This window comes from Passer domesticus (genome assembly GCF_036417665.1).
Source record: "Passer domesticus isolate bPasDom1 chromosome 8 unlocalized genomic scaffold, bPasDom1.hap1 SUPER_8_unloc_1, whole genome shotgun sequence".
Classification (NCBI taxonomy): domain Eukaryota; kingdom Metazoa; phylum Chordata; class Aves; order Passeriformes; family Passeridae; genus Passer; species Passer domesticus.
Window position 1 is genome coordinate 769,363 of NW_026989900.1, and position 12,978 is coordinate 782,340.

The following is a 12,978-nucleotide window of genomic DNA, read 5'->3' on the forward strand; positions in this document are numbered from 1 at the left end:
GGGACTCTCTCTCTCTATCTCCTCCTGAGGAGAAGGGTGTCCTTCCCAGGCAGGAGAAAATTATGGCCAGGAAGATACCGTTGTGTTGTAGTTTTCCCTTTTTTAAAACCCTTCTCTTGTCAATATTGTTTCTGTTCCTGTTTGTTCTTTATCTCGTTGCTGTTCCAAATAAATTGTTCTTATCCCAGCCTGGGATCTTTGCCTTTTGTGATTTCCATGAGAGGTGGGATGTCAGCGCACGGCAGTGCAGTTTTAGTTGGATCAGGAAATTGGGGAATCCCATTCCTGAAGGCCAGCCCTTGGAAACCGAGCATCCCAGCTGGTCCCAGCCCTGGTGGCCATGGCAACAGCCTTGGGAGCGGGTCCCTGCCTGGGGCTGTGGGAACCTCTTCCCTCTGGTGCCCAGGGACAGGACTGGAGGGAATGGCTGCAGCTGAGTCGGGGCAGGCTCAGGTTGGATCTCAGGAAAAGGTTTCTCCCCAGAGGCTGCTGGGGCACTACCCAGGGTCCCCAGGGAAGGCTCCCAGCTCCAGGGCTCTCTGAGCTCCAGCAGCGTTTGGACAGCGCTGCCAGGCCCAGGCTGGCATTGTTGGGGTGTCCTGTGCAGGGCCAGCAGTTGGACTCCAGGATCCTGATGGGTCCCTCCCAGCTCAGCCAGTTCTGTGGATCTGGGATCCCATGACCCATAGCAACAGGGTCCTGGTGATGGTTGCCTGCTAAGGATCAGATTTGTCACAGACTCTCAGAGGGGTTCCATGGGGACTTTCCAAGAGTCTCCAGGCTGTTCAAGAGCTGGAATGTCACAGACAGAGACAGGGGCTCCATGGACACCTCCCAGGGATTTCTGGAGATGGTAAAGAGCCCTGTGGTCAGAGGCAGTCACAGCCATTCCATGGTGACATCCCAGGGGACCTTGGGCTGCAAAGGCACTGATTTGTCACAGGCACTCACGGAGGCTCCATGGTGACATCCCAGGAGTCCCCAGGCTGCCAAAGAGCTGGGATGTCCCAGACACTGACAGGGGTTCCTGTCATGGGCACAGCAGGAGCTTCAGGCAAAGTTTATTGGAGAAGCTCCTGTTAGGTCACGAGGTGCAGAAAGGATCCCAAATAGCCCCCACAGATCCCCAAATGTCACTGTGGAGTCAGAGATGACACAGACTCAGGTCAGAAGGCTGAGAGCTAAAAGCCCGCGGTTTATTCAATCCTCTTCTTTTATACCTTGGTTTGCTACAAGTGGACCTCATTGGTCATTTAATCAACACATTTCACATGATTGGCTAATGAAGAAAACACCTTCCATTAAACAACTTCTTGGAAAAAAACACAACTTATTCCAAACACCACCTGTGGATAGTTTACAATTCTTTCTCTCCAGCTCCCTAAAAGTTCCCAGACCAATTCATGGGAAAGCTCATCTTGCTTTCTCTGTCTCTGACCGGACTGTCATATCCACACTCAAACACCCCCAAGAACCTCCAGGCTTTCTAAGCTCTTTTTGTAAGAACAGCCTTGGAGCAGCTGGTTCCAATCCCAGCCCGAGACTTTTCAAGCATTTGTGTGTAAAGAATTAATGAGGTGGAATTAACATTTTCTTGTGGTTTGACCAGGAAGTGAGTTTCTGGGAAAGTTGTGGTCAAACCAATCAGTGGCCAGATTTAAAAATTGGCACCAGGTGTGGCCACTGGGGACCTGGATACACCTCTGAGAACACACAGGGGTTAAAAGCAGAAGATTCCCAGATGGACTCTCTCTTTTGAGTCCAGCGGTGAGTCGATCTGACCTCTCCCCTGCCCAGCTGCGTCTGGGTGGGGCAGGGGAGGCCATGCAGCCTGTGGGGAGGGAGGCCAGAGCCCTGCAAGGTGCAGGGTGGAGGAGACCTGGGATGTTTGGGCAGCCCCCCCAGGAGAGAGTGATAGAGACTCTGTGCTGGCTTGAAATTTGATATCTTGTGCCTGCACCATGGCCAGGAGAAAAGGGGGGGGCAAGGTGCCCAGCCGCAGGCAGACCATGGCTGAGGTTTTAACCCCTTTGGTACTGAAACAAGGGAAGCTGTAAAAACACTGATCCTCCCCAGCTGAGTATTGAGAGGGAACGAAGGATGGGCAAGAAGAAGAAGGTTTGAGTAGGTGAAGAAATGTCAGCAGATGAGAAGTGCCCTGGATGAAAGAGATGATTGCAGTGGCCTTTGGCTGGACTTTCTCTGACATGGCCACAGGACAGAACCAATTTCTTTCTGTAATGTAGAGACTGTACCTTGGGGGACGCAGTTGGCCAAAAACCAAAAGTGACAAAGCTGTTGCAAGAAGAAATAGAGGGAACAGAGACTGATGAGGAGGGTGTGGCGGAGCCCTCTGCCTTCAGAGGAGAAAGATCTCTGTTCACAAGGCCCTTCGGCCCCAAGGGGTGAAATAAGGGGGGGACAGGTGTGCCAAATAGTGAGAGGCTGCCACTTCTTGAAACTGAGCAAAGCATTCTTAAAAAGATCTAAGAAGCAGTTTGGATCCATGGCCGGTAGTGAGAGCACTGGATATGGAAGGAAGATGATCACCATGGCAGATTCTCTCCGGGTGGCTGCCACGTGTGACATGGAAGCACAGGAGGTTCCAACTGTGTTTCCTGGGGAGGCCCATGGTGCAAGAGGGAGACTCCTCTCTCCTGATGAACTGGGGGAGGTTGTGTGAGAGATGACATTGGACTGAGAAGTGAGTGTTAGAGAGGATTGAGTGTTAGAAAGGTGGAAGGAGGAAGAGTGTTTTGGAAGTGTTCCATTGTGGATTGTCGTGTGTAATTTCTTTTTTTCCTTTTTTCCCCTTTTGTCTCTATGTTGTAGATTAATAAAGTGTTGGGTTTGGGGGTTTTTTCCGCTCCATTCCCAAGTTGGAGCCTGCTTTGCTCTGTTTCCGAGTCCCATCTCACAGTAACCATTTTGCAAATATACCTTTCATGGGAGCACTGGCATTGTGCCAGGGTCCAACCATGACACCTTTATAGAATTTGTTTCACAGGATTAAGGATAGCAAACCAGAGATTTTTATATAAATATCTATTATAGCACTGATGAGACAAAATGATCTTAATCAGAAATATTTACACCAATATATAAGAGCTATAACATATTATATTGTATAGAGTACTTGGAAGTGATTTCAAAGCAACTGTGTTAAAGCAAAACCAGTTATTTAAGAGAGATTGTCACTCCCCCAGACTAATGATCGTGGGCAAATTCCTTTGGCTCAGCCTGGAACAGTGACCTTGAGGGGTGTCCCCACTGTAGGGAGGAATCACCACACCCCCAAGTAGGGAAATGGCAGGAGATGCTGCTGTTAAAATCTGGGACGGGGCTTCTCTAGTCTGAAGTGCTGCCCTGTCAGTCAGATGTGCCCAGGCTGGGCCAGCTCAGCAGCTCTGCAGAAGCTCTCAGTGCTGTCCCTTGGTTGTTCCTTTCTCTGTGAATTATTCCATCCCTGCCACAGTTTCCTCTCCCTCTCAGGATTTTGGGATGGAGAAGTCTGCTTTCAGCATTATTCAACCCCAAAAGCAACATGACCCTCCTCCTTAATTTCCCACTGGGGGCTTTGCAAACAGGGCCTTGCTGGAGTTGTTGGAGCCCATTGCAGGCAGAGCCTCCTGCTCCAGCAGGAACTGCCTTTCCTGTGCCAGGAGCAGGGCAGGTCCCACTGCAGGAAAAGCCCCAGGCCAGCCCCAGCACAGGGAAGGGCTCGGGCACAAGGGCAGAGTGCCGTGCTGGGAGCTGTGCCAGGCAGAGCCTGAGGCACCAAAGGCACCTTGGCAGCAGCAGCTGCTTGCAGGCCATGGCCAGAAGCCTCCCTTGGCAGCCCGGCCTGGTGGCCAGCACTGCAGAGCTGCTGCCTCAGGGCTCATTTCTGCCTGGGCTCTGAAAAGCCACTTCTGCTCCAGGAGCCTGCCTGGGAAGCCATTGGCCCCAGCACCTTGGGGACAAGATATGAATGACAAAACTCTTCATGCCAGCAGAGACAAGGCAGGGGCAGAGGAAAGGGGAGAGGCAGGCCCAGGGGACAGGGCTGCCATGGTGATGGCTGTGAGGTCACTGCCCCTGCAGCAGCCTGGCTGCCCTCAGCAGACATTCTGGCCAGAAGCGTTGTGAGGGCACCCAGCACACCAGAGAACCCACACAACAGGAATTCTATGCTTGGGGATGAGGGGGTTTCACTGGGTAAGGCTGCACAAAGCTCCTGCTCTTGGATAATTCCTGAGATGGGGAATCCAGTTCTGTGGAAGAACACAGTTGCAGTTTCGTGCACTCTCCTCATTGTAAAATATTTCCTCCTTCTAACAAACGTAAATCCACCCTCATTCAGTTCACAGATATTGAGCCTTGTTCTGTCACTGCAAGATTTGGGAGAAAATAACTTTGACCACTGTTTTCATTTTCACAGACCTTGGAGAGGACCCAAAAACCTGTCAAGATGAGGTTTGGAGGCCTCATCCCATAACCAGCAGTGAGAGGCGGCAGACTCTGGGCTCAGTGGTGTGGAGACTGAGGACAGAATAAGAGTAGCCGGGGAGGGATTAAAGGGTGGTTTCACACATCTTGGAGTTTTTCTTTATTGTATAAAACAGCCAGAGAAAGAGATAATGGCACCAAGAGCAGCTTGGGAAGCCCAGACTGGACACCAGGAGAAAGGAATTTCCCTCCCAGGGCAGGGCTGTGGTGCAGCACATCCCCCAGAAGGAGCCTGGAGCAGCCCAAGGCTTTGTGTGGGCAGGCAGAGGCAGGCAGAGCTGTCAGCAAAGGAAGGGGCCAGCCAGGTGGGGCAGCCGGGGGATGACGACAGCCTGCAGGGACAGAGGCGCAGGGCAGGGACACCGTAGGACAGCCTGGGCTGCACAGGGCACAGGAATGGGCAGCAGCTGCAAGGCCCTGACAGAGCCTACTTGTGCAAACACAAAGAGCACCAAAGCCCCAGAGGGTCATTAAAGTCCTTGTGCTGTGTCTGTGCTGGTGAGCTGGGCCGGGCTCCTGGCCCAGAGGCAGCTCCTGGCAAGGGCAGCGCTGCAGAGAGACAGCTCTGGCCAGGAGCAGCTCCTGTGCACAGCCCAGCAGGGCTGGGGCACTGCCAGGGCAGCTCAGGGACACCAGCAGGGCACAGCCAGAGCTGACAGGGGCTCAGCACTGGCAGGGGCTGGGGGATGTCCCAGAGGGGACTGTGTCACAGTGGCACCTCTGTGGCTGTGTCCTAGAGGAACAGAGCAGCTGTGATGTCAGCAAGGGGCTGTGTGACAGCACAGAGTGGGCTGTGTGAGGTCACAGGTTGGGCTATGACATCACAAAGTTTGTTGTGTGAGGTCACTGAGCAGCTGCAGCATCATAGAGGACACTGTGTGACAACACAGAGCAGGCTGTGACATCATGGTATGGCTGTATGACATCATAGGGCAGGCTGTGAGGTCAAAGTGTGTGTTGTGACATTACAGAGTGGCAGCATGACATCACAGAGAGGGTTTTGTGACATCACTGAGGAGGTTGTGACATCACAGAGCTGTCTGTGACATCATGGAGTAGGGTATGAGGCCATAGAGCAGATCCGGACGTAACAGCTGGTGGCTCTGTGACATCAGAGAGTGGGTTGTGACATCACTAGGTGGCTGTGTAACATCATAGAGAAGACTGTGACATCACAGAACAGACTGTGACATCCCAAAGCAACTTTCTGACATCACAGAGTCTTCTGGGACATCACAATGCAGCTGCATGACATTCCAGGGTGACATCCCAGAATTGGCTCTGTGACAAAACAAGGGTGCTGTTTGACATTGCAGAGTGGGCTGTGACATCACAGGTGGCTGTGTTACATCATAGGGTGCTCTGTGATATCACAGGACGCTGTATGAGATCACAGGTGGCTGTGTGACATCCAAGGGGCTGTGTGACATCACAGGGTGGCTGCTTGTCCCTGCTCAGCAGCCTGGCAGGGGCCGCCCCATGGTGCTGCCCTTGGCATTGCACATCCCCACATGCCAGAGCCCATCCCGGGAAGAGCCCTGAGCAATGAGGGAGGGACAGGATCTGCCTTGCCAGGGGCTGGGGCTCAGGCCTTGGCCCTTTGCATTCCTGAAACACATCCAGGTTTGCTCAGCACCAGAGACACCTTTGCCTTTCTTGTCCCCACCTGTCATCACTGCCTCCAGTGTTCTGCTCTACCTGGAACCTGGGGACACTTTCTCAGTCGTGTCCCTCAGTGGGACCCATTAAAACTTCAAGAAACTTTGGAGTTTCAATTTAACTTTGAGTTCTGGAGAAGTCTTTGGAAGGCTCTCTCAGGGACTGAGTCTGATGTAAACAACACCCAAGTCCCAAGAGGGTCATTAAAGTCTTTGTGCTGTGTCTGTGCTGCTGAGCTTTAAAGGAACAGCTCTTCCCAGGACCAGCTCCTCTCCTAGCCCAGCAGGGCTGAGGGCTCTGCCTGCAGGCACTGAGGGGACAGGAGCCAGGCAGAGACAGGCTGAGGAAGTCATTGAGCTGAAACTTCACTTGGGGAAAGATTTTCACAGCCCTCCACATGGTGAGTCAGTGGATGCAGGGCAATGTCCCCTGTGCTCCTGGAGGGATCTCCTGAAGCCAGCACACCCCACAGCCTGAGGGATGTGCCAGGAGGACTCCCCCAATTTCTCTGTGGCAGGGGAGCAGGAGGAGGAGGAGGATGTGCTGTAGAGCAGGGCTGCCCTGGGCACCCTCAGAGGGACAGGGCAGGATGGCTCATGCTGCCAGGGATGGCTTCAGGGGGTGAAGCTGGGGCTGCAGCCAGGGCTGCCAGGGCTGTCCTGCAGAGCAGGTCCTGCAGCCCTCAGGGCTCTTGGCCAGCCCAGGGGATGTGCCACCTGCCAGGGGCAGCTCTCAACCTGCCTGGCAGCTCCCCATGGACACTGCAGGGGAGAAGTTGGAGGTGGCAGGAGCAACCCCCTTCAGGGCAGATTCCTCCTGCTGTGGAGATGGTGCTGCATGGCCAGGGCTGCTCTCAGCTTTCTCCTAAAGGGAAGGGGCTGTCAGCTTTGGCTGTGTCACTGAGACTCCTGCACTGTCAGCCTGGGCATGAGCAGATGTGCCTCAGATCTCCCTCAGAAATTGCCTCCTCAGCCTCCTCTCCCTACAGACAGCAGCAGCAGCACCTTGGCTTGCAGCATCTCTGTTTGTCTGCCCTGTCCTTAGGGCCCTGCTGCCAGGGAGATGCCCCTGGGCAGTGCCCTGTGCTGGGAGGGGTCTGCAGGGCAGAGCTGAGTTCCCAGGGCTGGGCTGGGCTCTGGCAGCACTGGCAGGGACAAGGCTCGGGTAGAGAGAAACAGCTCCGAATAGGCACAACTGCAGGCAGCAGACAGACAGACCAACCTTTGGCATCCCTCCCTGTCCAGCTGCACAGGGAAAGAGAGAAGGGTTTGGAGAGATTGATTTTGAAACTGGAGTGTTCAAAAAGGCCACGTTATTTTTAAGTACACTTTGAAATTTGTCCATCCTGTACTAGAGGCAGGTGAAATGAACAAAGGACACCTGTGTGGGACCAGCAGGTTTGACTGCTCTGGGGCACAGGGAGCCCTGTTTTCCCTCTGGGCTCCCCAGTGTTCAGGCTGAGAGCAGTGCTAAGAACAAGACATCAGCCCCTTCCAGAAAACACGTAGTTACTTAGCAGCCAAACCTAAATTAAAAAAAAAAAAGTAAATGAAATTTCCCCAAAGAAAGAGAAGCAATTTTGAGTGATTGTGTAAGAAATTAGCAGAGGATTGACTCAAGGTACTTTGTCCAGATTATAATTGTTGTCTTTGAATAGCTCATAATACCCAGAGTGAAGAAATGTCCAACAGCAGCTCCATCAGGCACTTCCTCCTGCTGGCATTGGCAGACACGCGGCAGCTGCAGCTCCTGCACTTCTGCCTCTTGCTGGGCATCTCCCTGCCTGCCCTCCTGGGCAACAGCCTCATCATCAGCGCCGTAGCCTGCGGCCAGCACCTGCACACGCCCATGTTCTTCTTCCTGCTCAACCTGGCCCTCAGCGACCTGGGCTCCATCTGCACCACTGTCCCCAAAGCCATGCACAATTCCCTCTGGGACACCACGACCATCTCCTACACAGGATGTGCTGCACAGGTTTTTTTTTTTGTGTTCTTCATCTCAGCAGAGTATTTCCTCCTGACCATCATGTGCTACGACCGTTATGTGTCCATCTGCAAACCCCTGCACTACGGGACCCTCCTGGGCAGCAGAGCTTGTGCCCACATGGCAGCAGCTGCCTGGGCCAGTGCCTTTCTCTATTCATTGCTGCACACAGCCAATACATTTTCTCTGCCCCTGTGCCATGGCAATGCCCTGGGCCAGTTCTTCTGTGAAATCCCCCAGATTCTCAAACTCTCCTGCTCACACTCCTACTTCAGGGAACTTGGGCTCATTGTGTTCAGTGCCTCCTTATTATTTGGCTGTTTTGTGTTCATTGTTTTCTCCTATGTGCAGATCTTCAGGGCTGTGCTGAGGATCCCCTCTGAGCAGGGACGGCACAAAGCCTTTTCCACCTGCCTCCCTCACCTGGCCGTGGTCTCCCTCTTCATCAGCACAGTCATGTTTGCCTACCTGAAACCCCCCTCCGTGTCCTCTCCGTCCCTGGATCTGGCCCTGTCAGTTCTGTACTCAGTTGTGACTCCAGCCCTGAACCCCCTCATCTACAGCCTGAGGAACCAAGAGCTCAAGGCTGCAGTGTGGAGACTGATGACTGGATGCTTTCAGAAACATTAAACTGCTCATCAATTTTGGGAAATCTTTTGTAATAAAGGTTGTCTTTGATACTTCTTGTTGGTTTGGTTGTGTTTCATTTTTTTTTCCCTTTGTTTTAGTTTTTTCATATTGTCTACAAAGTAGGGTCATTGTTTGTGCCATTTCTCATTTTGTTTCTCTACACATTCACCGTGGCCGCAGACTGTGTCACTGAGGGGGTGTTTTCTCAGTGGCTTTAAAGGAATGAAAGGAGCACTGAGCAAAGTTTTCTGCAGAGATGCCCTTTTGTTGCCTTCTATGGAGCTGCAGCAGCAATGTCTGTGTGCAGAGCTGGGGCAGATCAGTGCTGGCACAGCAGCTGTGCCCAGCAGCAGCAGCAGCACTTGGTGTTGCCAGTGCTGCTGCCGTGGCCCTGCCCCGCTGCCCTGGTGGCCCTGGTGTTGCTGCAGGGCCTGAGTGCTCTCGGGACCGGGCACAATCCTGGGGGTGGCAGTGCCGGGGCTGCAGCAGGGACAGGCCATGGGCACTGCTGGGGCAGCACTGACACCTCAGGCCAGGCCCTGGGGGCTGCAGGCTCCTTGCCCAGGCTCTCTCAAGAACACGGCCAGGCCAGTGCTCAGCACAGAAAAGCCCCAGGCTGAGCAGCCCCAGGCTGGCCGTGGGCAGGCTGGGGCAAACAGCATGGCTGGGGCTCTGCAAGGGCCCTGGGGGAGACGGGAAGGAGCAGCAGAGCAGGGGCTGATCCATCCCCAGTGCGCTGCACAGACCAGGGCAGCGTCCCAGAGCGTCCTCATGGAGCTGCCAACAACATCCCCCCTCTGCAGCCCTGGCCTCTCCCCCAGCTCACACAGGTGCCCCATCCTTGCAGGCACAGCCACGGCAGCACTGGCTCAGGAGCCCCTGTTTGCATTGCACACAGCAGGCGGGGGCACCCCCATGCTGCTGCTGTGGGGACATGAACCTGAGGGAGCACAAATGCCATCAGCCCCTGGGGCCAGCATGGTCTGGGGGACACCAGGGAAACCACTCAGCTTTGTCCTGGCCTCTTCAGTCAGCCAGAAAGTTTGTTCCCATCAGCTGGGGGTTTCCTGTGCCACTGCAGACGCTGTTGCTCAGAGCCAGGGCTGCCTGGCAGCCACCCCCTAACTGCCCTGAGTATTTCCTTGGCTTCACCTTTGCGTTCTTTACTCTTCCTTGGTCTAGATTTCTTCCTATTGTCCACTGCTGTTCCCTGCCCTGCAAACAGCCCATCCCTGTTTGCCCTTTCCTCTCTGGCCCCACTCCCCATTCCAGTTCCTGACTTGGCACCATCCCCTGGGGAGCAGGATCATCCTCCAAGTGCTGCAGGAATTGTCTGCAGGCTCCTGCAGTGCCTCAAGCTGCTCCCTTGCCAGAGGCAGCCCAGGCCAGGGGGGCACATCTGGGCTGCTGTGTCTGCCTGTAGGGCTCCCTGTTCTGGGCAATGAGGAGGAGCTGCAGAGGCTCTGCAGGACTGACAGGATGGGCTTTGGGGCTGGCAGGAGAAGCTGAGGCACCTGGGCTGCTGGAGCTTCTGAAGAGGAGGCCCAGGGCTCATCCTGCACCTGCTTCAAGGGTGGTTTCAGAGAATCCCAGAATCAGCAAGGCTGGAAAAGACATTGGAGGTTATCAAGTCCAACCTGTGCCCTGACACCGCCTTGTTTCTCCTGGGCCTCCTCTTCTCCAGGATAAACAGCCCCAGCTCCCTCAGGCGCTCCTCACAGGACTTGTGTTCCAGACCCCTCACCAGCCTTGTTGCCCTTCTCTGGACACGCTGCAGCCCCTCCATGTCCTTCCTAAATTGGGGGCCCAGAACTGGACACAGCACTTGAGGTGCTGCCCAACGAGTGCTGAGCACAGGGGAAGAATCACTACCCTGCTCCTGCTGGCCACACCATTCCTGATCCAGGCCAGGAGCCATTGGCCTTCTTGGCCACCTGGGCACACTGCTGCCTCATGTCCAGCCTGCTGTCCATCAGTGCCCCCAGGTCCCTTTCTGCCTGGCTGCTGTCCAGCCACACTGTCCCCAGCCTGTAGCACTGCAGGGGTTGTTGTGGCCAAAGTGCAGGACCCCGCACTGGGACTTGTTCAACCTCACCTTGTTGGATTTGGGCCCTGGATCCAGCCTGTCCAGGGCCCTGTGCAGAGCCCTCCTACCCTCCAGCAGATCTGCACTTGAACCCAGCTTGGTGTCATCTGAAAATTTGCTGGTGCTGGACTCAATCCCCTCATCCAGATCATCTATGCAGATATTCAAATCCACTCTGGCCAGCTCTGATCCCTCTGCCATCCTGTGATGGCACTCAGGGTGATCTCTTCCATAGCCTTGCCTGGCACTGAGGTCAGGCTGACAGGCCTGGAGTTCCTCAGATCCTCCTTCCTGCCCTTCTTGGGGATGGGCTCACATTGGCACCTCTACTCCTCTGGGACCTCCCTGCTGATCCAGGACTGATGGTAAATGATGGAGAGCAGTTTGGGGAGCTCATCCACCAGCTCCCTCATCCCCCTAGGATGGATCCCATCCGATCCCATCCACCTGTGAGCACCTGAGTGGTTCAGCAGCTCCCCAGCTGCTTCCTCCTGGATTGCAGGGGATGTTCTGCTCCCTGTGCCCATCTACCAGCTCAGGAGAACACTTGTCCTGAGGACAACCTGTCCTAATATTGAACATTGAGACAAACAAGGTATTAAGGAGCTCAGTCTTTTCCTTATCTTTAGTTATTTTATTCTCTGCTGCATCCAATAAAACATAGAGGTTCTCCTTATCCCTCCTTTTGCCATTAATTTTTTTTTTTTTTTAATACAAGCCGCCACATGAAATTCTAACTGAGTTATCACCTCTCCCCTTTTTTTTCTGTGTAACCTAACATCATCTTTGGAGACCTCCTGAGTTTTAAATAATGTTTTCCCCTGAGTCCCCACAAAAGCTCCATGGGCATCCTGGACAGTAATTTTCCTCACTAGCTCATCTTTTTCCACACTGGGACAGGGTGCTTCTCCCTCTTTAAGATTATTTTCTTGAAATGTCTCTCTCCTTCCTGGACCTCTTTGTTTTTAAGGGCTGTTTCCCTTTAAAAGATCAGTAACTGATTTGATACTCCCCAAATATGCATTCTAAATAGGCCAAAGTCTGCCCTACCTAATTCCAGTGTAGATGTTTTGTTGCTGCCCCTCCTGCTTACCCAGAATATTGAAAACTTGATTATTTCATGGTCATGGTGCCCCAGGCAGCCTCTGACCACCACATCTGCCACCAGCCCTCCTCTGTTTGTGAACAGCAGCAGACAGAGCTTTCCTTGGCAGTGGGAGTGTTACCAAAAATGCGTAAAACAGAAAACTCCTTAAGCCCAATGTAGCATTAAGAAGCAGCATTCTTTATTCAGCTGGATGCATGGGGGAGAGCTCCTCCCAAAGCCCTGCATGCTGAGTACAGGAAAGTTTCTGTTTATTTTCTGTATTTTGCACACATATTAATTGATTGTCCCAGACTAAACACACATATGATAATCATTTCCCCAAAATCATTGACATATTTCCCCTCCTCTTTACCCATGAGTTCTTCTGCCCTGGGGGTCTCTCTGGTGGTCCCTGGTGGTCTGGACCCCAATGTTCCTGTGGGCCTGGCTGAGCTGGCAGGACACTGAGGCTGGTGAGCTTCCAGTTCCCCTTCTCACACAACGGGCATTGTGTGCTTTCCACAGGCCTTGGGTTTTGGAGAACAAGCTCCAGGTGTCAGCTCACATGAGCTCACAATTTATCCTCTGGTAACATGAGGTCACAGAGTGGGCTATGACATAACGGAGTGGGTTATGTGAGGTCATTAAGCAACTCTGACATCATAGACTGCATCTGTGACATCACAGAGCCAGCAGTGACATCACAGAGCAGAGGTCTGACATCCCAGAGCAGACTATGACATCACAGAGGGGGGAAATGCAATGTCATTGAGCAGCTATGACATCATAGGCCATCTCTGTGACATCACAGAGCCAGCAGTGACCTCACAGGGCAGAGGTCTGACATCACAGAGCAGACTGTGATATCACAGAGTTGGCTGTGGCATCAGAGACCAGCTGTGTGACATTAGAGAATGAGCTGTGACCTCACAGAGCAGGCTGTGACATCCCAGAGGGGCTGTGTGACATCCCAGGAGGGCTGTGTGAGGTCACTGGTTGCTCACTCAGCCCCAGCTCCCCCTCACAGTTTCTCCCAACAAGTCCA

At 53.5% G+C, this 12,978-nt stretch overlaps 1 protein-coding gene across 1 annotated transcript; it reads left to right on the forward strand.

The window, feature by feature from the left end:
- Nucleotides 1-7,827: 7,827 nt before the first annotated feature.
- On the forward strand, nucleotides 7,828-8,772 carry LOC135291592 (olfactory receptor 14C36-like). Its single transcript, XM_064405873.1, has one exon. The coding sequence runs from the start codon at nucleotides 7,828-7,830 to the stop codon at nucleotides 8,758-8,760; it is 933 nt and encodes a 310-aa protein (XP_064261943.1). The 3' UTR covers nucleotides 8,761-8,772.
- The last annotated feature ends 4,206 nt before the right edge of the window (nucleotides 8,773-12,978 follow it).